The sequence below is a fragment of the Oncorhynchus tshawytscha genome, linkage group LG16 (assembly GCF_018296145.1).
Source record: "Oncorhynchus tshawytscha isolate Ot180627B linkage group LG16, Otsh_v2.0, whole genome shotgun sequence".
NCBI lineage: Eukaryota > Metazoa > Chordata > Actinopteri > Salmoniformes > Salmonidae > Oncorhynchus > Oncorhynchus tshawytscha.
The window spans coordinates 37,655,723-37,680,466 of record NC_056444.1 but is presented as its reverse complement, the minus strand read 5'-3'; the positions used below and the strand labels follow the sequence as shown (position 1 = coordinate 37,680,466).

General features: G+C 41.4%; 2 protein-coding genes across 2 annotated transcripts in view; one reads left to right on the top strand and one right to left on the bottom strand.

Moving 5' to 3' along the window:
- Positions 1-14,694, top strand: part of LOC112215622 (LYR motif-containing protein 4B) — a 62,449-nt gene extending 47,755 nt beyond the window's left edge. The window contains exon 3 of the mRNA XM_024374797.2: positions 13,947-14,694. Coding sequence (XP_024230565.1) covers positions 13,947-13,997 — 51 coding nt within the window. The 3' untranslated portion in view covers positions 13,998-14,694. The remainder of the gene's footprint in view (positions 1-13,946) is intronic.
- Positions 14,695-18,180: 3,486 nt separating this feature from the next.
- Positions 18,181-20,711, bottom strand: ppp1r3g (protein phosphatase 1 regulatory subunit 3G). Its single transcript, XM_024374794.1, has one exon. The coding sequence runs from the start codon at positions 20,527-20,529 to the stop codon at positions 19,684-19,686; it is 846 nt and encodes a 281-aa protein (XP_024230562.1). The 5' UTR covers positions 20,530-20,711; the 3' UTR covers positions 18,181-19,683.
- Between the last annotated feature and the right edge of the window lie 4,033 nt (positions 20,712-24,744).

Below are 24,744 nucleotides of genomic sequence, written 5' to 3'. Positions count from 1 at the left end.
GCCCTGGTTGCATCCTTATCACATTAGGAGCAATGCGGGGTGGCTCATTCCTTTGGCAAGAAGACCATTAAATTTCAATTTGACATCCATATTTCTCCTCCTGAAGGCTGCTGACGGGCTGGTCCTGGGACTGGCTGCTGACTGGCTGGTCCAGGGGCTGGCTGAGGGTCACTCATCCTCTTCTTCCAACTCACTGTCAGACTCCGAATTGACAGACATTTTTGGAAAATGTCTTCCAAAGTGGAAGGCGCTCCTTCCACACTAGCTCTCTGAAAAAATTATTTCTAAGGCCCTATGAGCAGAGATTATTTTTGCCATACTGATTGATTGTGGTAAGGAGTCACACGTGCAAAGCAACTTATTTGTTGCGTCCCTCCCCCAATTTGCACCTAGCTGGGGTAGAGCGTGGGGAAATGCTGATTTACATTTTTTTTTATATAAAGTATTGTAATAACATTGTGCAGGTTCTTGCAAGACATTGTATAGTTTCACACACTACAAAGGGTAAAGAGTGCAAGAAAAGTGGGAGACAGGCAGGAAGACAGACAGGTTCTTGATGCTGTGTTGAAACAGCAGGCCCAGGGAGGAGGAAGGCACACAGCAAACCTTTTTAGTTTCCTTTTTACTTGTTTTCTCTTGAACACTTTTCCACACTTTTTTATTACCCTTGGGTCCAGTGGACCTGAACACCACATATGTAATATAAATGTGTAGGGGGGGTTGCACAGTGTGCACTCAATAAAAATGTGTTATTTTACATGTTCTTCGCAGAAAATGAGCCAAGGCCAAAGAGTCTCAGGTTGAACCAATAATTCATTGTATTATTTTTCTTTTAGTAAACATTGAAAATGGGTCCCACAGACCCGAACACCTCAGAAGGGTTAAAAAATAGCTTTACCTTGAGACATGATTCTACTATGAATTCTGCATGTAAGGTTTTAAAATGACTGCTCTCCCATTCAGCATATTACCTTTTTAGAGTCCCTAGTTACATTTAACATTTTAGTCATTTAGCAGGCGCACTTATCCAGAGCAACTTACAGTAATGACTGCATCCCTTGCTATACTTTTTTTTCTACCTGTCCCCGTGGGAATCGAACCCACAACCATGGCTTTGCAAGCGCCATGTTTTACTATCTGAGCCACGCGGGACCCATACTTGAAACCATAATGCCTTCTTTATGACAAACATTCATACCACAGCTCTATATTAAAATCCCTCTGGTAAAAGTACAATGTATGCTCTTGTCTTCTAGGTTTTTGTGTATCGTTACTGTAAGATGGAACAATACCATTCACAAACCAATACCATCCAGATGGATGGATACTGTTCCCTCTATGTATTTGGACAGTGAAGATCTGTACTATATCAATTTGGATTTAAGATCAAATGATGAGATGATCAAATGAACCTGTGGCAACTGTACAGAATGGCACCTTTTTTATTTGAGGGCAGGCGTTGAGGAGGGAGTGTCTATTATAGAGGGTGATGTGTCATTCCTAGTCGATTATAGCTGACCACATTACCTTTGGAGCTTCCTGTCAAAAGGGGGAATCCCTCTTCAGGAGAAAGTCCTCGGTGCTCCCCTCCCTCATACCTCCGTCTGACTTCTGCCTCCCTCCTTCAAATTCCACCCTCACACACACCCCCCATCCATGCCTGACATCCAAGACTTGTATCTCGCCATATCTATCAGTATCTTCTCCTCTCATAATAGGAAGTGTCTCTGTTCTATTTGCTGAGAGCACACAGTCTTGTTTTAAAATTACACTGAAGAATGCTGCAAATAAGAACTTTTCTTTGTGGAGTTTGTGCATGTCCGTAGGGTGAGATGATCTCAGGGCTCGGTACAGAAGAGTTGTGTGAAAGACCGGGAAGCCCGCGTTAACCTTTGCACTTTAAGTTACGTTTGTCTTTCTCTTTGTCTTTGTCTCAAGCCGTGTTTCCCCCATTTATTCCTACCGAGACTTGGGGGAACACTTTTTCAATTTGTCGCTGTGTGTTAGGTTTGGTGTGTGCACACAGAGAGAAAGGGGTGCGTCTGTGTGTACTCAAAGGTTCTGTGTCTTCAGTGTACCTATGTCACACACGGTTTATTTCATGATCATACGTGATCATGGCATGTGTGTTGTGCAATCACATCACAGGGACGTCTTTAAAAGGTATTGTATGTTCAGTTTGCTTAGCTCAGCACACTGTGTGTCTGCATGTGTTGGGAATCTGCAGTGTGATATCCTTGCTATGAGCCGCCTGCTTGCTACATCCGCAACAATTAACATGAAAGTTAATTGTTGCGGCTACATTCCCTGCCCGTCCCCTCCACCACCACATTCCACACAGCCCTGTCGGTGAAATAAAAGTGTGTGTGTGTATTGGAGGCAGGGGATGCATCTCACGTACTGGTGTACACCTACAAAACGAAAGATGTGTGTGTGTGTGTCAGAGAATGAGACGGACGGAAAGAATGTGAACGACAGAATTAAATGTTAAAAGACCGACACAGACTGGGTCAGGTTAAGTGGGTAGCGGCTTCCCTCTTGTGGTACTGCTGAAAAATGACAACTTCGATCGCACTTATTGAGGGGCCTACAATTCCAAAACCAAAAAAACAATGACCAGACTAACCCTCTTTTATATAAATCAAATATTAACTTATTTACAGTTGAAGTCGGAAGTTTACATACAGTTAGGTTGGAGTCATTAAAACTCGTTTTTCAACCAATCCACAAATGTCTTGTTAACAAACTATAGTTTTGGCAAGTCGGTTAGGACATCTACTTTGTGCATGACACAAGTCATTTTTCCAACAATTGTTTACAGACAGGTTATTTAATTTATAAGTCACTGTATCACAATTCCAGTGGGTCAGAGGTTTACATACACTAAGTTGACTGCCTTTAAATAGCTTGGAAAATTCCAGAAAAGTATGCCGTGGCTTTAGAAGCGTCTGATAGGCTAATTAATATAATTTGAGTCAATTGGTGGTGTACCCATGGATGTATTTCAAGGCCTATCGTCAAACTCAGTGACTCTTTACTTGACATCATGGGAAAATCAAAAGAAATCAGCCAAGACCACAGAAAGAAAATTGTAGACCTCCACAGGTCTGGTTCATTCTTGGGAGCAATTTCCAAATGTCTGAAGGTAGCATGTTCATCTGTACAAACAATAGCACAAAAGTATAAACACCATGGGACCATGCAGCCATCATACCGCTCAGGAAGGAGATGCGTTTTGTCTCCTAGAGATAAACGTACTTAATGCGAAAAGCGCAAATCAATCCCAGAACAACAGACCTTGTGAAGATGCTGGAGGAAACAGGTACAAAAGTATCTTTGTCCACAGTAAAACGAGTTCTGCTCAGCAATGAAGAAGCCACTGCTCCAAAACCGCCATAAAAAAAGTCAGACTACGGTTTGCAACAGCACATGGAGACAAAAATTTTACTTTTTGGAGAAATGTCCTCTGGTCTGATGAAACAAAAATAGAACTGTTTGGCCCTAATGACCAACATTGTGTTTGGAGGAGAAAGGGGGAGGCTTGCAAGCCGAAGAACACCATCCCAACCGTGAAGCACGGGGGTGGCAGCATCATCTTGTGGGGGTGCTTTGCTGCTGGAGGGACTGGTGCACATCACAAAATAGATGGCGTCATGAGTAAGGGAAGTTATGTGGATATATTGAAGAAACATCTCAAGACATCAGTCAGGAAGCTAAAGCGTGGTCGCGAATGAGTCTTCCAAATGGACAATGACCCCAAGCATACTTCCAAAGTGGTGGCAAAATGGCTTAAGGACAACAAAGTCAAGGTATTGGAATGGCCATCACAAAGCCCTGACCGCAATCTTATAGAAAATGTGTGGGCAGAACTGAAAAGGCGTGTGCGAGCAAAGAGGCCTACAAACCTGACTGTTACACCAGGAGGAATGGGCCAAAAAACTTATTGTGGAAGGCTATCCAAAACGTTTGACCCGAGTTAAACAATTTATAGGCAATGCTACAAAATACTAATTGAGTGTATGTAAACATCTGACCCACTGGGAATGTGATTAAAGAAATAAAGCTGAAATAAATCATTCTCTCTACTATTATTCTGACATTTCACATTCTTAAAATAAAGTGATGATCCTAACTGACCTAAGACAGGAATTGTGAAAAACGGAGTTTAAGGTGTATGTAAACTTCCGACTTGAACTGTATGTGTATATTTGATTTAATCAGGTCCCATTGAGAGATTGATCTCTTTTTCAATGGGACCACTGTATACATCAAACACGCATGTTTAAAAAGGCACGGACAACAAGACGCTCGTGTGGGATGTCGGAGTCTAGCAAGTCTCTTGGCATGACTGTCTTACATGTCTTGCCAATTCCATTCTTCAGCACAACCGCCTCCCCTGACTTATAACACCTTTTAGCTGTTAGTTGTTGGCGTGCCAGATACTGAGCCTTGACACATTTGGTAGATTTTTGATTACTACTTCTTCACATAGGCTTCGTCTTGGAATGGTGGCGCTTTGCTACCGGAGGAAAAAAAGATATCCAATGGGTCGAAGAAGAAAACGATAAAGATTGCATTATTGTCTATAGTCACAGGACACAGAGATGTCGTTTTGCTTTATCCCACAGAGAGGTTCAAGAACTGGGTCAGTGCAGAGCCCGCCTGAGCCGTTTTAAGGGTGAGGTGCCTTGCTCCCAGGCACAACAGCATGATATCATGTCATTGTTGAATGCTTTGCCACCAGATGTTAGTCATGCAAGAAACAAATTTAAAAAGAAACATTATCACAGCGACTCACCTCTTTCTAAAGATCTAATTTAACTGTACTGTATACTGTGCATTCAGTAAGTATTCAGACCCTTAATTTTTCAATTTTTTTATGTTACAGCCTTATTCTAAAATGTATTTTTTTATTATAATCCTCATCAATCTACACAGTACCTCAATGACCGTGAAAACAGGATTTTTAGAAATGTTTACTAATTTATTTAAAATAAACTAACCCTATGTAAATAAGCATTCAGACCCTTTGCTATGAGACTATTAATTGAGCTCAGGTGCATCCTGTTTCCATTGATCATCCCTGAGCTGATTCTACAACATGATTTGGAGTCCACTTGTGATAAATTCAATTGATTGGACATGATTTGGGAAGGCACAGACCTGTATATAAGGTCCTACAATTGACAGTGCATGTCAGATCAAAAACCAAGCCATGAGTTTGAAGGAATTGTCCGTAGAGCTCTGAGACAGGATTGTGTCGAGGCACAGATCTGGGGAAGGGTACCAAAGCATTTATGCAGCATTGAAGGTCCCCGAAGAACACAGTGACTTCCATTCTTAAATGGAAGAAGTTTGGAACCACCAAGACTCTTCCTAGAGTTGGCCGCCCGGCCAAACTGAGCAATCAGGGGAGAAGGGGCTTGGTCAGGGAAGTGACCAAGAACCCGATGGTCACTCTGACAGCTCCAGAGTTCCTCTGTGGAAATGGGAGAACCTTCCAGAAGGACAACAATCTCTGCAGCACTCCACCAATCAGGCCTCTATGGTAGTGTGGCCAGACGGAAGCAACTCCTCAGTTCAAGGCACATGCTAATCCAGTTGGAGTTTGTCAAAAGGCACCTAAAGGATTCTCAGACCATGAAACAAGATTCTCTGGTTTGATGAAACCAAGATTGAACTCTTTGATCTGAATGTCAAACAGTCACGTCTGGAGGAAACCAGGCACCATTCATCACCTGCCCAATAACAATCCCTACGGTGAAGCATGGTGGTGGCAGCATTATGCTTTGGGGTTTGTTTTTCAACTGCAAGGACTGGGAGACTAGTCAAGTTCAAGGAAAAGATGAAGGATGCAAAGTTTAGAGAGATCCTTGATGAAAACCAGTTCCAGAGCACTCAGGACCTCAGATTGGGGCAAAGGTTCACTTTCCTACAGGACATCGACCCTAAGCACACGGCCAAGACAACGCAGCAGTGGCTTTGGTACAGATCTCTGAATGTCTTTGAGTGGCCCAGCCAGAGCCCGGACTTGAACCTGATCGAACATGTCTAGAGAGACTTGAAAATTAGCTGTGCAGCGACGCTCCCCATCCAACCTGACAGAGCTTGAGAGGATCTGCATAGAAGGATGGGAGAAACTCCCCAAATACAGGTGTGCCAAGCTTGTAGCATCATACCCAAGAAGATTAGAGGCTGTCATCGCTGCCAAAGGTGCTTCAACAACAACAGTACTGAGTAAAGGGTCTGAGTACATTTATTTATTTATTAAGACGGAAAGAAATTCCACAAATGAACATGAAATGCATTCCAGGTGACTACCTCATGAAGCTGGTTGAGAGAATGCCTAGAGTACATGTATGCAAAGGGTGGCTACTTTGAAGAATCTCAAATATATTTTGATTCAACACCTTTTGTTGTTGAGTTACTCCATATTTCATAGTTTTGATGTCTTCACTATTATTCTGCAATGTAGAAAATATTTTAATTTTTTTATAAAACCTGGAATGAGTAGGTGTCCAAACACTTGTGTGTGTGTGTATCTCTACCATTTTTATTTAGAATTTAATGTAAAATCTTATTTTCTTGTCTTACTATTCTGTTTCTATTTTCCATAGCAAAATAGACTAAATTCACAAAGTAGACTAAATTCTTCGCTACATTAGAACCCGCTTTATGTTTTTGAAATGTTTATTTAACCTTTTATTTCATCACGGAATCATACAAAAAGGAGGGGAGAGACTATAGCTTGAAAAATAATTTTCCTACATTCGGACTGTTTTCCTCAAGAAATTAAGTCGGTTTCCTTTCCAGCTGAGTATCGCGATACTGCTATTGCGACAACTTCCCAACCCATATGGTCTACCATGTAGGGAACCATGGAGAACAGGCACACCAAAGTGTTTATTCCACTAACTGAGGTGTGTATTAAAGGCACTGGACTATTAGAGACAGAGTGTCAGAATCTAGATGTACCACTATTTGAGGCAACCCTGGACAGGTTGGGAGGAGGAGACAAATAGAATGTCAGCAAGACACAGAAGTCTGAGAGCCCCATTCCAAAACAACCAAGGGCATCCCTTCCTTCCTTCCTTTAGGAGAGCAGTACTGTACAAATCTTCTCAACTTTCCAACTTTGTTAGATGAAGGAATTGGTATTGTAGTGGGGGAGGGAACAATGTATTTTTAAGGTCTTTGAATGGGGCTGAAGGTTTTTTTTGTGGTATTTTCCAACGTTGGGTGATTGCGCTTTTGAGAACCACCCCCCCCACACAGTTTTCCCTATCTGATACATGGCCAGGTGTTTGCATGTCTTTGAAATTTGCTGGAAACATCTGGCTTCTCACCAGAGCTGTGAGGAGAATAAATATAGAAGAAGCACTAGGAGGTTGGGAAACAGGTGAATTTAACAAGATAACGAGTCCCCACGCCTCATCCTAGCCTTAAACACTCCTGTTCTTCAACTCCATGGGGTGGGTAGCAGCATCTGGTACCCCCTATATATTTGCTGAAGGACAAGGGCATGCCCATCACAGGTGTTCCCCTGGGGTGCCAGCCACCCAATGCCTTGCTGATGTCAGGGAAAAATAAATCTGCAGTACCACTCCACATTGGCCCCAGGTGCAAGCAGAACTGGCACACTTAAAGGGCATGGGGTTGGTAGACTGTATGGATGGCACAGAGCAATGGTAGGAGCATAGAGCAGGGCTGGTGTTATGGGCCTTAGGGGGCCTGGACCACCATACTGTACCTCCTTGCCCGTCCAACTAAAATACATTGATAATTCATTTGGCCAAGGCTCGCGCCAACAGAAAAAGCCTAATCAATCTCAGTTAAAGCATCCGAGCGAGTGAAACCGCACACCTCTTTCTCAGTATGTGTAGACCATGCGTTGTTTCTGACGCTGTCTGGACCAAAATAGTATGGCATGTAAGTATTTTTATTTAAGTACTTCACACCACTGATTTTACATGTACTGTAGGCCTACGTATTTTACAGGGATTGCGCTATAATGATCAATGTCATGACTAGGACGATGGCGGTCATGACATTTTGTCAGCCAGTGATCACGGTAACTGACTGTTAATTAACATAAACACATTTAGCATCTCCTGGCTTCCACGCATAGCCTACAAGCCACTGATGCAGACCTTTTGGAATATCTACATTTTAAAAAGTCTAAATCCATCACAATAAATGGTATGAAGAAAATGTATTCTATTTCAGAAGAACAGAATAGCATACTCAGTTGTCCTTATGTTAAGCCCTGATCTGACTATGCCATATGGCTGTGGGCTACACTTGTTCATTTAGCAGCCAAGATTTGGTTAGAATTCTGTGGCATTATTTTATAGTATGAAGAATACAATTGAACATAGCTGAATAAAATATAAATTATATTTTCTCCATAGGATTTGAGGGAGTCCGGACATGCAGCTATTCTGTGTTGAACGGTTAACAAAGAAACATGTACTCCTATATGTTTAATTTAGAGTTATTTATGTAAAGTTAGTTACAAATGTTGGGCTATATGTTTTGATACATTGTAAGGCTGAATGATGATTTGAAAAAAGTTGAATGAACGGCATGAGCTCTGCTTTGTTTGTTTTTTTGCGCAGGCTGTATACACTTCATCAGTCTCTCATTCAATTTTACAAGAACTTGATAATGCATCAAATTTCTCGACTGCATCCGCTTTGTGTGGCCATAACGCACCCTAAAAGAATCCATTCCTTTTGCGGCTAGTGGCCGTTGTGCCCTTGGGTTGAATATAATAATTATAATTCCCTTCTCCTGGCTGCGTGCTGAAGCACCTCACTCACATGACTCTCCATCACGTGATCTACCGTAGAAAAATGCTTATTGAAATTTGCGATTATTGTGGTGACAGTGTTTCCTAGCCTCAGTGCAGTGGGCAGCTGGGAGGAGGTGCTCTTATTCTCCATGGACTTTAGTGTCCCAGAACTTTTTTGAGTTTGTGCTACAGGATGCAAATTTCTGTTTGAAAAAGCTAGCCTTTGCTTTCCTAATTGCCTGTGTATGTATATTGGTTCCTAACTTCCTTGAAAAGTTGCATATCGCGGGGGCTATGTGATGCTAATGCGGTACGCCACATGATGTTTTTGTGCCGGTCAAGGGGGGCAATTCATTCACATATGGTCTCCAGGCCACAGCTGGGAGCTGTGTGAAAATCAATATTCCAAACATAGTCTGGGACAGTTGTGGGATGCGATAGATTATTGCAACCACTAGCATCAAAAAACCTGTTTTAAGCAATGAGCCTGATGCAATGTATGAGAGCATTTTAACTTAAAATGTTGATACACTATTATTCTATTTCTTCACATTATAAGCTCGGCAATGCACACACGGCAGTAGGCTATTAGCACGGATGTTCCAATAGCAGGAAAACACAATTCTCAAAAGTGACCACAAATGCGATTTATGCAGTATACTAAAGGTGCATTTTTATGGTGAAAATTCCCATTTGAAACTCACACGTATGTACAGTGCCTTCGGAACGTATTCAGGTCCTTTGACTTTTTCCACATTTTGTTACGTTATTCTAAAATGGATATAAAAAAATATATAAAAATCCCTCATCAATCTACACACAATACCCTATAATGACAAAGTAAAAACCATATATATATATTTTTTAAATGTAGCAAATTTATTAAATAGAACACATACCTTATTTACATAAGTATTCGGACTCTTTGCTATGAGACTCGTAATTGAGTTCTGGTGCATCCTGTTACTTTGATCATCCTTGATGTTTCTACAACTTGGAGTCCACTTGTGGTAAATTCAATTGGTTGGACATGATTTGGAGAGGCAGAAACTTGTCTATATAAGGTCCCACAGTTGACAGTCCATGTCGGAGCTAAAAGCAAGCCTTGAGGTCGAAGGAATTACCCGAGCCCTGAGACTGGATTGTGTCGGCACAGATCAGGGGAAAGGTACCAACAAATATCTGCAGCATTGAAGGTCCACAAGAACACAGTTACCTCCATCATTCTTAAATGGAAGAACTTTGGACCCACCAAGACTCTTCCTGGAGCTGGCCGCCCCGGCCAAACTGAGCAATCAGGGGAGAAGGGGCGTGACTAAATGGTCACGCTGAATTTAACTGTCTAATGACTCTTGACCGCCGGTGTGGTGTTAATACGGTCACAGTAACAGCCCAAGTCATGACACAGGCACAATGAAAGAGCCATAAGCTATAATATAATCATGTTATTATACCAGAATCCAATTGGTAGCATATTACATGGAAAATTCATGATTAATGTATCATTTACAATGTAATGTGTTTACTGGTGATTTCACAATTTTAATTTAGTCAACACATTCACAAATTGTGGCTGTGATCAGTTTTTAGGTTTGGGTTGATTTGAGTTTTATAGCTAGTAAGCAGCCCAAGCAAACATCATTGTGCATATCTTTCTTCACCCACCATCAACATCAACAATCTCTGTAATCCTCCTCCATGCCATTCACCTTCTGATTTTTGTCTCCGTATTCTAGCGAAGCGACATCATATAGAGTTGGAAAACCAGACCCAGCAATGATTGACTTTCCTCCATATGTTTTGGTTTTGCTTGACCGGAACTAATGACCGGTGGAACTATGTTTCATAAACGGAAGATTTTCAAGCAAACATCTGCTCCTCACCGAATTGGGTAATGGCAGCGGAAGCCACGTGCAATTTGCATCAAGTTCTACCGCTCCGCTGGCAGGGTTCTTGCCGCTCACCTTCCCACAATCCACTGCGCTTTGCTCCACGTTTCCCCATTGAAAATGAATGGGGGCGGAACGTCGTCTTGACACATTCAGAAGTGGTGAAAACCCTACACAGCCTACTACAAAATAGCCTATAGAATGGCGCACAGAATACAATCCAAACCAGTATCCTGTTGAAAAGGCTTGGTCTTTGTACAGTTGGACAGGCAACAGTGTCTTTCCCCAATACTTTAATGTCCAGGCAGAAAGCAGGACCCCCAAAATAACACCAAGGCCTTTGGCATCACTTTTGTTTGTTATAAGCCAGGTAAAGGGAAAGGAGTAGACTGCAATATTCCGTGCTTTTTAAAATCCAGCAATATTAACTGGTACAAACTGTAACGCAGTAACGAAGAAGATGGCAAAAAAACAAAAACAGGTGCCTGTTGCGAAGCTCTGGTAGGTTTATAAACCTGCTAGGGTAATGTAGCTCTGCACTTTTAAACCAGCCATAAGCAGGTGCAAACTTTAACACAGGCCTTTAACAGGCCTTGTTGGTTTATATATCCACGTCCAGTAGATGGCTGTGCTCCCTGTTCTGGCTGTGGCAGCCGTAGGGGGTTCTGACGGATGGCTTGTGTCAACAGAACACAGGCATATTTACACAGGGGCGGGGGCTCTGCGAAATGGATCTTAATGCTCCTCTTTGCTGAGCCATCCCTTTGAGAAATGAACAGGCGCAGCCTTAGCTGACCTTGCATATGTTCGCTCATTTTTCTGTCACTGCTGCCTTTCCCATGAAGGCAGCAAGTTGCCCGCACTTTACCAGCCGGGCTTTTAACAGATGGCTTCCTTGACTCACTTTGAGGCATCTTTTAATGTCGAAACCATGTATTGGATTTAGCCCCAGTGTCAGTCAGTGTTTGGGGAAGGGGATACCTAGTAATTTGCACAACTGAATGCGTTCAACCGAAATGTGTCTAACGCATTTAATCAGAGAGGAGGTCTGAATCAGAGAGGTGTGGGGGGCTGCCTTAATCGACGTCCATGTCATCGGCGTCTTGCTTAAAAGGCAGATCTGTCCTCTTTGCAGGCTTGGGGAATTGAACCAGCGACCTTTGGGTTACTGGCCTAATGCTCTTAACCTCTAGGCTACTTGCATGAGAGGGAGGAATGAGCTGCTTTGGTTCTGTTGATACAGCAGGTTAGGGTGTGTTTGTGTGTGCGTGTATGTATGTGAACTCAGCAAAAAAAGAGACGTGACTTTTTCAGGCCCCTGTCTTTCAAAGATAATTCGTAAATATACAAATAACTTCACAGATCTTCATTGTAAAGGGTTTAAGGTCACAGTTATGAAAACTTAGGACACTATAAAAGAGGCCTTTCTACTGACTCTGAAAAACACCAAAAGAAAGATGCCCAGGGTCCCTGCTCATCTTTGTGATCGTGCCTTAGGCATGCTGCAAGGAGGCATGAGGACTGCAGATGTGGCCAGGGCAATAAATTGCAATGTCCGTACTGTGAGACGCCTAAGACAGGGAGACAGGACAGACAGCTGATCGTCCTCGCAGTGGCAGACCACATCTAACAACACCTGCACAGGATCAGTACAGCCGAACATCACACCTGCAGGACAGGTACAGGATGACAACAACTGTCCGAGTTACACCAGGAACGCACAATACCTCCATCAGTGTTCAGACTGTCCGCAATAGGCTGAGAGAGGCTGGACTGAGGGCTTGTAGGCCTGTTGTAAGGCAGGTCCTCACTAGACATCACCGGCAACAACGTCGCCTATGGGCACAAACCCACCGTCGCTAGACCAGACAGGACTGGCAAAAAGTGCTCTTCACTTACGAGTCACGGTTTTGTCTCACCGGGGGTGATGGTCGGATTCGCGTTTATCGGCGAAGGAATGAGCGTTACGCCGAGGCCTGTACTCTGGAGTGGGATCGATTTGGAGTTGGAGGGTCCGTCATGGTCTGGGGCAGTGTGTCACAGCAGCATCGGACTGAGCTTGTTGTCATTGCAGGCGTTACAGGGAAGACTTCCTCATTCCTCATGTGGTACCCTTCCTGCAGGCTCATCCTGACATGACCCTCCAGCATGACAATGCCACCAGCCATACTGCTCATTCTGTGCGTGATTTCCTGCAAGACAGAAATGTCCGTGTTCTGCCATGGCCAGCGAAGAGCCCAGATGTCAATCCCATTGAGCACGTCTGGGACCTGTTAGATCGGAGGGTGAGGGCTAGGGCCATTCCCCCCAGACATGTTCGGGAACTTGCAGGTGATTTGGTGGAAGAGCAAGAACTGGCAAATCTTGTGCAGCCCATGAGGAGGAGATGCACTGCAATACTTAATGCAGCTTGTGGCCACACCAGATACTGATTGTTACTTTAGATTTTTACCCCCCTGCCCTTTGTTCAGGGACACATTCTTCCATTTCGGTCAGTCACATGTCTGTGGAATTTGTTCAGTTCATGTCTCAGTTGTTGAATCTTATGTTTCTACAAATATTTACACATGTTAAGTTTTCTGAAAATAAACGCAGTTGACAGTGAGAGGACGTTTCTTTTTTAGCTGAGTTTGTGCTTGTATATACCGTATGTGTATTGAGTGCTGATAAGTTAAAAGCTGTGAATAACTTAAGACATGGGAATTGTGAGTCATCGCTTGATGTTTGAAGTAGCAGGTGACTGTCAAGAATATGTGCAAATATACAAAGATACCCATAGCAAGGGGAAAGTATGCATTTTAATCTGAGCTGTTGAACTGGTACCACTGTTAAACAGATTGTGCACTCATGAGAAGTCCTGACTCTCTCGATTCCAATTTCACTGCGGACTGTCAGAATAGGTCACCAGACTTTGATACTGTAGGTCAATGTTGTAACTTGCTGTATCGATGAACTGAGCTTTGCTCCCACAGTTCAGTATGGATTTGACAGACATCATCTGCCTACAGTATGAACCACTGAACCACTAAAATGGTGTGGGGAAATGAAACCCAGGTTGTCTGACAATCTCAACAACTAAGTGTTATTTTCACGCAAATGCTCCCTGTATAGTGATGTTTATTTACAAAATCAATCAGTTTTGCAACACATTCGTTGTGATTGCCAACACAACTTACCCTAACAATGTTTATGGACGACATATCAAATAATGGAATTCCGGTGAACTTCCCTTTTAAGTAATTTATTTTCTCCTTTCTCCACAGGTTGCCATAGGCAAGATGTACCCGACCCAGAAGACTATTGTTGAGGGGTAGGGTTCGAAGAGAAACCACCGATGGGCATTGATGGAGTGTCTCAGAACGAGAGGAAACGATGCCCAAGAGACCATGGGAGACGGAGCACTGAACCTCAACCTCACTTTCCCTTTCACACAGAAGCTTTATTTTCCGAGGCCCTCATTGGATGGATAGGGGGAAAGCCTATGGGTTGGGCCTACTTTGTCCGACATCAAATTGTTCTTTATCTCTAGACCAGTGTTCCCAACTCTCCACATTTTTGTTCTAGCCCTGCACTGATAGACATTATTCAACTAGACAGGGGCTTGCTGATGTAGTTGATCATGTTAATGTGTCAGTGCAGCCCTAAAACAAAAATGTGGACTATCTAGCGTTCCCCACGAGAGGGTTGGGAAACACTGCCCTAAACATTTTGTGATGGACTGTCGTAGATCTGAAAGCATCAGATAGGCATTAAAAATAATTGTTGATTTCCGACTTGGCAACTGTGCAGCGTTGACGACGTAACGATTGTCCTTGGTCCCTATATACTGTACCCTCTTCACCATACTAAAATAATGAGCTTCTTTTGTGAGCTGTAAGAGTTGTAGCAGTGCCACGGTGTACACACGGTCTTGATTCCCTGTTATATTTTTCTATTGTGTGTTGTATATATGATTTGTCGTCATGTAAGATGGTGTATAAACAGATTAAAGATATGCGGATCTGAATCGCATTATTGTCTCCATACTCTTTAGTCATGACTCAGTTGGTAGAGCATGGCACTTGCAATGCCAGGGGTCATGGGTTAGATTCCTGCTGATGCCCCCCATACATCAAATGTATGCATGACTGTAAGTTGCTTTAGGGAAAGGGGGATACCTAGTCAGTTGTACAACTGAATGCCTTCAACTGACATGTGTCTTCCGCATTTAACCCAACCCCTCTGAATCAGAGAGGTGTGGGGTGCTGCCTTAATCAACATCCATGTCTTCGGGGAACAGTGGGTTAACAGCCTTGCTCCGCTTTATGACACTATTAGTCTGTTATGACAAGGCTTACAATGCATTAAAGCTGCATCATAATGCATTATACCTGGAGGCAAATCATGGAAATGGATGATGTTACACATGATTTGAAGAAGGCAGTGAATTGGAGTTGGGTGAGAGGGTGAATGTATCCCTTTTGTTGGTTTTAGATAAGCAGTGACTTAGTAGTAGATGGAGACTGGTATAAAGATTCTATTAACACACAGGGATCAAAGTTGAAAGCTCCCGCATATGTCATCTCCAAATATCTTATCTGCTTCTGATCAGTGTTTTAGGGTGATCAACAAAAGCTGTTTTGAAGCACATGAACATCAAGGGAGGAGACCTGGATTCAAATATAGTTTAAATACTTTCTGTGCTTGCCTTACTTAATGGACCAATATAATAGTACCAAATGGCAAGTCCTGACCATTTGGCATTCCAGGCAGGCTGCAGTGAACACTCAACGTATTTTAAAGATTTCAGACAGTGATGATTCCTGGGTTCAAATTCTAAGACAACTGGGACTGATTATGTTTGAATAATAAGAGGATACTTGCTAATGACATTTTAGTCATTATCAACATGTCATGTACTGTTTAAGAAAAGGAGCATTCCGCATTTAAAACATTTTGTCCATTCCATTGGTTCATATACAGTTAAAGTCGGAGGTTTAACATACACCTCAGCCAAATACATTTAAACTCAGTTTTTCACAATTCCTGACATTAATCCATGTAAAAATTCCCTGTCTTAGGTTAGTTAAGATCACCACTTTCAAGAATGTGAAATGTCAGAATAATAGTAGAGAGAACTATTTATTTAAGCTTTTATTTCTTTCATCGCATTCCAAGTGGGTCAGAAGTTTACATACACTCAATTAGTATTTAGTAGCATTGCCTATAAATTGTTTAACTTGAGTCAAACATTTTGGCTAGCCTTCCACAAGCTTCCCACAATAGGTTTGGTGAATTTTGGCCCATTCCTCTTGACAGAGCTGGTGTAACTGAGTCAGGTTTGTAGGCCTCCTTGCTCGCACACGCTTTTTCAGTTCTACCCACAAATTTTCTATGGGATTGAGGTCAGGGCTTTGTGATGGCCACTCCAATACCTCGACTTGGTTGGCCTTAAGCCATTCTGCAACAACTTTGGAAGTATTCTTGGGGTCATTGTTAATTTGGAAGACCCATTTGCAACCAAGCTTTAACTTCCTGACTGATGTCTTGAGATGTTGCTTCAATATATCCACATAATTTTCCATCCTCACGATGCCATCTATTTTGTGAAGTGCACCGGTCCCTCCTGCAGCAAAGCACCCCCACAACATGATGCTGCCACCCCTGTGCTTCACGGTTGGAATGTGTTCTTCGGCTTGCAAGCTTCCCCCGTTTTCCTCCAAACATAACGATGGTCATTATGGCCAAACAATTCTATTTTTGTTTCATCAGACCAGAGGACATTTCTCCAAAAAGTATGATCTTTGTCCCCATGTGCAGTTGCAAACCGTAGTCTGTTTTTTTTATGGCTGTTTTGGAGCAGTGGCTTATTCCTTGCTGAGCGGTCTTTCAGGTTATATCGATATAGGACTTGTTTTGCTTAGGATAAAGATACTTTTGTACCTGTTTCCTCCAGCATCTTCACAAGGGCCTTTGCTGCTGTCCTGGGATTGATTTGCACTTTTCACACCAAAATACGTTCATCTCTAGGAGACAGAACATGTCTCCTTCCTGAGCGGTATGATGGCTGCGTGGTCCCATGGTGTTTATACGTGCTTACTATTGTTTGTACAGATGACCGTGGTTCCTTCAGGCGTTTGGAAATTGCTCCCAAGGATGAACCAGACTTGTGGAGGTCTACATTTTTTTTCTAAGGTCTTGGCTGATTTCTTTTGATTTTCCCATGATGTCAAGCAGAGGCATTGAGTTTGAAGGTAGGCCTTGAAATACATCCACAGGTACACCTCCAATTGACTCAAATTATGTCAATTAGCTTATCAGAAGCTTCTAAAGCCATGACATTTTCTGGAATTTTCCAAGCTGTTTAAAGGCACGGTCAACTTAGTGTATGTAAACTTCTGACACACTGGAATTGTGATACAGTGAATTATAAGTGAAATAATCTGTCTGTAAACAATTGTTGGAAAAATTACTTGTGCCATGCACAAAATAGATGTCCTAACCGACTTGCCAAAACTATAGTTTGTTAACAAGAAATTTGTGGAGTGGTTGAAAAATTAGTTTTAATGACTCCAACAACTGTATGTAAATGTCCGACTTCAACTGTATTCAATAGCCCAATTGATGTCATAGTGCATGAATCGCAGGATTAAAACATAACATGTTGCACTGTTACATCAACATACAGTACATGTACCATTTAAGATTGAGACAAACTTTGCAATTTCACATTGTCTATAGTCTGTACATTCAGTTCAGTAGGCCAAGGTCTAAGACTGGACAGTTACATGAACGAGTACATGAACATGCTGTGCGGACTCCAGACCTGAGTTCAAATACTATTTGAAATGTTTTAATTTCATATTTGAACACTGGTCTATGTGCTTGTTGTCCAGAGAGATTCTTATCACTGCAGAGCTTCAGCCTGGAAACCAGCCATTCTCTGTTGACAGAGTAAACTCCACATGATTTGCTGATTTGCCTCTTGAACTTTGGTCAGGGGACAGGTACGGTATGGGACAACAACCCTGACAACCACCAAGTACTACTGCACTAAAGGGTACATGACAGGCCAAACAAGGGAAGTGACATCACTGGCATGAGTAGTGTGCTGCTCACATACCCACCCGCAGTATTCCAAACACACTGGGAAAGTTCTGACTGTAGAGAAAGTAGTGGAGTTTGATAAGGTGATGCCATCATAGAGATTCTATGTAATTATATGGATGTCAAATAAGTTTTCCATTAAATGTAATACAAAATAATGTAATTGGCCTATGTATGACTTAATAGCTAAGTAGATGTGTAATATATGCTTTATAATATGATATGCAGTTGATGTAAAGCATGACCAAGTTCCACCCCCAAACATGTAGAATATATACAATTCAGTTATAGCTGTAATGCCAACAGGCACTGTGTCATGCTAACACATAGAGCTCTGTTCTTCTCATGAATTGAAGGAAACCAGTGCTCTCCAGAGAACAGTAAATACTCTAATATGTGCCACGAACCTGCTGCCTCTTAGACCATTTTATTGAAATCAAAGTGTATTGGTTGTGTATAGAGATCTGCAGATGTTATACCAGGTGCAGCAAAATGATTGTTACTAGCTCCAACAGTAGAATAAAAAACATGAGCTGGCGCACACCCAGAAAAATGATTTTGTGTGGAGATGCTGACTGATGGCGAATTAACTATAAACTAGCTCCAACAGTGCAGCAGAATGTCTCGCAAATACAATACAAATACACAAATCATCCAAAAATATATAATCAAGAATTGACGAGTCCAATTAACAGTCCAGTGTAGATATTCACTGTTCAAGATCTTACAAGCCTTTCACTGTGTAGCCATCCACACCAATATAACAGATTGCTCATTAAATCTTTCCTTGGTGTCCATGGGAGTACAAACAATAATTAATATGGTTTGTGGCAGAGTACTCTGGCAGATTTAGCTTCTCACATGATTTTATAACTAGGATAAGTCCCACATTTTCTAACTGCAATATTCTGGGCCCTGAATCAAAGGCTATGACTGAAATGGTACACTACTTAAGATCAGCCATTCCCTTTAGTGCAATGCTTTTGACCAGAGATCGAAAACATTGCACTATAGGTCAAAAGTAGTGCACTCTTTTAAGAAATAGGCTGCCACAAGTTTAGCATTATCTTTTGCCATTGTTTCACATAGGATTAGGTGGTGCACACTGTATGAGTTGACTATATGAAATACAGTGCCCGGCGCTTATAAGTATGACAATGTGTACAGTGCCAAGGACATTGTACATTTAAGGATGTTTACATCATGCATTCTATCCTTTTCTTTTAGCACTAAATTGATTATTTGATTCAGTCATTAGCGGAGTGCACTGTACTGCAATTGTTAATATGGCCGAGAACATTCACAATGATGAAACTGATTAACACAATTCATAAAAATATCTGAATTCATAAGGCATTACAATTCACAACTCAGCACAGTAGGATAGCGCTCCTGATCAGATTACATGATATGCAAATATTATGTAGAACAGGTGACATCCCCTTTGATTATGGGTATTTGTACTGTAATGTCTCTTAAAATACTTAATTGGCAGTCTTTTAGTATGGTCTTGGGTCTGTGCAGTCCCCACTGGCAGTGGAGCTGATAAATGTTCATCAGTCATTCACAGATCCTAATGGCAATTATTGTGTTATTAAATGCTGTTTCAGAAGAGGTCAGAATGCTCAACTGGACAGATGTAAACTTGGCAACTCCATGTTTTACTTTTAAAAAAGGATGGATCAGAGTGGTTCCCTTTTTTGGTTCAAAGTCAGCACATCAATCTTCAGTAGGCCTTAAGTCATAATCATTATGACCGCATATCCACCTTGATAATAACACGGTGGGGCTAGATGTAAAGGGAAAAATACTAACTTTATTGAAAAGTATATATCAATCCACGTGATAGAGAACAACTTCCTAAGAACACTTGTTGAACGACACCAACTTTACGAACGTGCATAAGAGCGCGTTTTAAGTGGCGTGAAATGCCGCGCTCTCGTAGGTCACCATGCCTGTACAGTGATACTTCAAGGTATAGTTGTGTCCATTGTTGTTATCCCAAAACTCGCCCTGGTCATTCCTGATGTACACGGCGAAGTGCACCGAGGAAGCTGGGTCTAGGAACGGAGGTGTGTACAAGGTAAAGGTATAACGCTCACCGACAATATTGTCATCCACAGGCATGGGTATCGCCTGCGCATCCACGGAAGACAGCCACTCGTTGAACGTGTACCTCACACCAACTTCCCTCGTACAACAACTTTGAATATTTGTCCGAATCTGCCCACGGACGTCAAACCGGGTGATGGTCACCTTCTCCAGGTTGACGTGGCGCTGCAATACCGTGGTCTCAAAATGTTCAGACTCAACTGGCATCTTGAAAGTTGGGACGAGACGGTCCATGGTCAAGGTGGATTGAAAGTTTATGCACAGGTCCCCAATTGGATACTCTCGGTCCTGTTGTTGAGGGGGAAAGCTCTGCAGTCTTAAAAATACCTTGGAAGGGATTTGCGGTTCTTCTGTTGTGCTGAAGTGCTTCACACTAGCCAAATCAAGCCCCATGGAGTCTGCGAACTTCACCCGTTTCCGGCCGTTATTGGCTATTTCTTCAAAAAGCGTAGCCTGCTTTGGGTACGCGGGCAGGGATTTCGCTCTTCGCCTGTCTTTCATATACATTTCTGGCGGTTCCAATAAGCCATCTTTCAACTCCTCATCATGACCATTCTCCGTTGGCTCCTCGTCAATTCCCGATAGCATGGTTTTACCTGAAATCGGAGAACACTGTTTGGAATCAGACAGGAGGCCTGAATCAGACATATTGGTAATGCGTGCGTTATGAATAAACACCGGAACAGTTCCAATGATGAAGTTTACATCCCCGTGGAACTTCTCAGTTAGTGTGATACGCCCATTTAAAAGCTCATCATCCAATTCTGCCTGTTTCTGTGTTCAGCATCAGTCTTTGGAAAGTTAATGCAATTTCATTTCACGTCATTGCAACGTAATAGAGAGCACTATTCGATGTGGCAAAATAAGGAGGCAATGGAATGATGACGTTCCATTTACCAACTTGGCTTGCATTTAACTAATCTGATCTAACAAAGTGGATATTCGTCAAAATCCGTCATGATTTATGTATTGTAACAGGCCCACAATGTGCTTACCTAAGTCCGATTTGGAAATAGTTGGCTGTTTTCGCTGCATAACATGTAGAAGTTGTCACTTTTCAGGTTTAGAAGAAGTTTATATTTTTTATAAACACCAAGAAATAAGGTTTGTGGTAACACAGGTTTAGGAGATCTTACACATTTCGTTCTATTTATGTGCTTGTTTTGATTGGATAAGTGCTTAAAAATTAATATTAAGTTACGTTAGGTGATGAAGATTATTTCATAGAACAAAACCTAATGTAACTTTGGTCAATTTTTAAGCATTTATCCATTCAAAACAAGCACATAATTCCTCAAGGTTATCTTAACTGACTGATGTTATCTAATTGAACAACATGTATAAGATCTAAGCCTGTGTTAACCTCAGACTTTATTTTCAGCATTTCCCAGAACCCCATTCATTTCCCCCACAGGAATGGATGAACGAACCAGAGGTAACTAATTTCTGTTGTTTAGGACTATAAACCAGCGAGCTCTATTCAAGCTTACGAACAGCTCACCTGCAGACATTTTGTGAATTTTAAAGCACTTATCCAATCAAAACATGCACATAAAGCGCATAAATGCTTCATAATTCATAAAGGTCATGTTAACGGACTGATATATCATAGAACAAAACGTATAAGATCTCCTAAGCTTACAAACAGCTCACCTGCAAGGCACGCTGGTGCGTGTGCTAAAGAGGCATTAGGGTATTGGGCTATAAAATCATCAAATTATTCATTATCAAAATTGTCATTCAATATTAACAAATTCACGTTTTAATGCCAACATCTACATGTAGTTTGGTGACAATATAATACTGTAGGCTATTTTTGCATCAGAAAATAAATAGACCCACATTCGAGACCCTTTCAAACCCTTGATATGAAAATAACCTAGTAACCTAGATAGAATAGGCCTATACTTGTTTGTTGCTCAAGAATGATCATTACTGTGATTTCAGCCACAAAAACAACAACATTGCATTGATAAGTGATAGCCTTCTGTGTTTCCAGTTGCATCACAGTAGATAAAACCTGTCACAAAATCCATATAGGTCCTCTGCACAGACATCATGCCATGACATTTGGTTCACTTTGTTGGATTGTTCACCATATTTGGCCAAGCAAGTGGTAATATCTGTTAACATCAACAGCATCTCAATAGTCAAATCACGCATTTCATTAAAATGCCTATATTGTTAATCTCTGTGTAGATGATATCACGTTTCATCCAGAATATGAAAGTGACAAGTTTCCTCATCATTCAAACCTAGGGCTATCACCATCTCAATCAAATAAAATAAAAAATACTTACAAATAAATAATTTAAAATATTTTATTTAACTAGGCAGTTAAGAACAAATTCTTATTCGCAATGATGGCCTACAAGGGAACAGCGGGTTAACTGCCTTGTTCAGGGGCAGAACAACAGATGTTTTACCTCGTCAGCTCGAGGATTTGATCCACCAAACGTTTGGTTACTGGCCCAACACTCTAATCACTAGGCTACCTGCAGCCCCACAAATAGGTAAGAACTACTGACACAAACAACCAAAGCTTCCCTGATGACATCCATTTTAATAATGGCCACTTTAATAATGGAACACTAGTCCCTTTACTAATGTTTACATACCACTTTACTCATCCCATATGTATATACTATTCAACTGTATTTTAGTCAATGCCACGCCAACATTACTCATCCTAATATTTATAGATTTCTTAATTCCATTATTTTACTTTTATATGTGTGTATTGTTGTGAATTGTCAAGATACTACTGCACTGTTGGAACTTGGAACACAAGCATTTTGCTACCGCAATAACATTGCTAAATATGTGTGACCAATACAAGTTTTCCACTAGATGGTGCTCTATAACTATTCTACAAAGCCACAGACAAATTATATAATGGGAATGCACAGAGGTGGGTTTTGCAAAAGTAATACCCAATCAAAGTATGATAATAAAGTTAGAGGAATGTGACAAATTAGCATACTTTTGATGGTTTAATACCCGCTGTTTCTCTGTGGACCAAAGCTTAATTGTTGATATATGATCAATTAAACTACTTTAAACACCTTTTTTTGAATTATTTTATTGAAAAAACAAAAATGGAAGATGTCAAATTACTTTTGAGCAGCTGTAGAACATTCAGTGGCGAGTTCCCCTGCCTTCTAACACCCTAGCAGTTTAAAAGCAGGGACAACCATGATATTTTACCATTGAAAAAAAAAAACACATTGTACTGGTCATATGGGGTCAACTTAATCCCGATTAAAATGGCTCCCAAAGTGTGAGTCTCGACACAGCAGTCACTTAAAATCAGTGCAAGAATGTGGCCTTCTCTATGGAACATTGAGACCCATGTCACCAGAAATGTGGGACCAGTGGGTTAACAGTTTTGCATACTGGGTTTTGGGACCATTCGGTTCACAGTTTTGCATATGTTAAAATGCAAAGGTAAGATGTGAAGCACATAAGATATTATAGGCTGCTTTTATAAGCCTAAACTTCCATGTTCTGTTTCAATCACAGGGTTACAGTATGTTAGAGTAATAGTGATATGACAACATAAAAATAGATAAACGGTAACTGCCAAAATCATGGAAACTCAAGTAAATACAAAGGGATACAAAGTATATTGAAAGCAGGAGCTTCCACACAGATGTGGTTCAAGGGTGAATTAAGCAATACAAATTCCATGTATAAAAATGCTTTGCCTGGCCAGTGGATGACAATGCCCCCATCCACAGGGCACGAGTGGTCACTCAATGGTTCGATGTGCATGAAAACGATGTAAACCATATGCCATGGCCATCTCAGTCACCAGAGGGGTATCCTACGAAGCAGATGAGGAGTTAGAGGTAACTTTAGTCAACTCGGGCTAACTGGACATACAAAAGTGGTTCACCTTTTAGCCAGGTAAATTTCTATGGCAACGAATCCTTCAGAACTAACCTGCTCCGGCGCAGGCTAACTTACTGCTAACTCCACTTACCCTGAATGAAATGACTGAGCTGAGTTGAGGACCAGTGAAATCAGATACCCTCCCTCTTGCAAAGAGTGCATTATTTAATTATAACTTGCCCATGGATTGATGTTTCAGCATTGTCTCAATGAAGAGTTTGGCGTTTGACTAGCCATGTACGACAGGCATACACAGTTACAAGCCTGCTAGAGTTAGAGGCAAGCAGAGGAGCAATATCCACCGTCATAGTACAGATGAAGCCTGAGCTGGAATGTGAAGCTAACTGAAGCCGGTAAGCTTTAGAAAACACTGAGTAGATCTAGCTTGCTTCATAGAATACCGCTAAGATTTCAACCCAATTGAACACTTATGGGAGATTTCGGAGCAGCGCCCGAGACAGCGTTTCCACCACAAATAACAAAGTACCAAATTATGGGTGGTGTCGCATCCCTCAGAGCTCCAGCTGTTCTGGCTCATGGTAGCCCAATGCCATATTAAAACACCTTGTTTTTTTCCCTTTATTTTGGCAGTTACCTGTCTATTTCAATTTTACATTCTCAATACATGAATCTACATTTGTCTAAAATCTCCATATGTAAATACGTATTTTATTTATATATACACAGTCATGTGAAAAAGCAAGTATAACCCCTGGAAAGTGGTCTTTAAAAAAAATACATACATAACCAGTCAAAAGTTTTGGACAGAGCTACTCATGCCAGGGTTTTTATTTATTTTTACTATTTTCTACATTGTAGAATAATAGTGAAGACATCAAAACTATGAAATTACACATATGGAATTTTGTAGTAACCCCCAAAAAGTGTTAAACAAATCAAAATATATTTTATATTTCAGATTCTTCAAAGTAGCCACCCTTTGCCTTGACAGCTTTGCACACTCTTGGC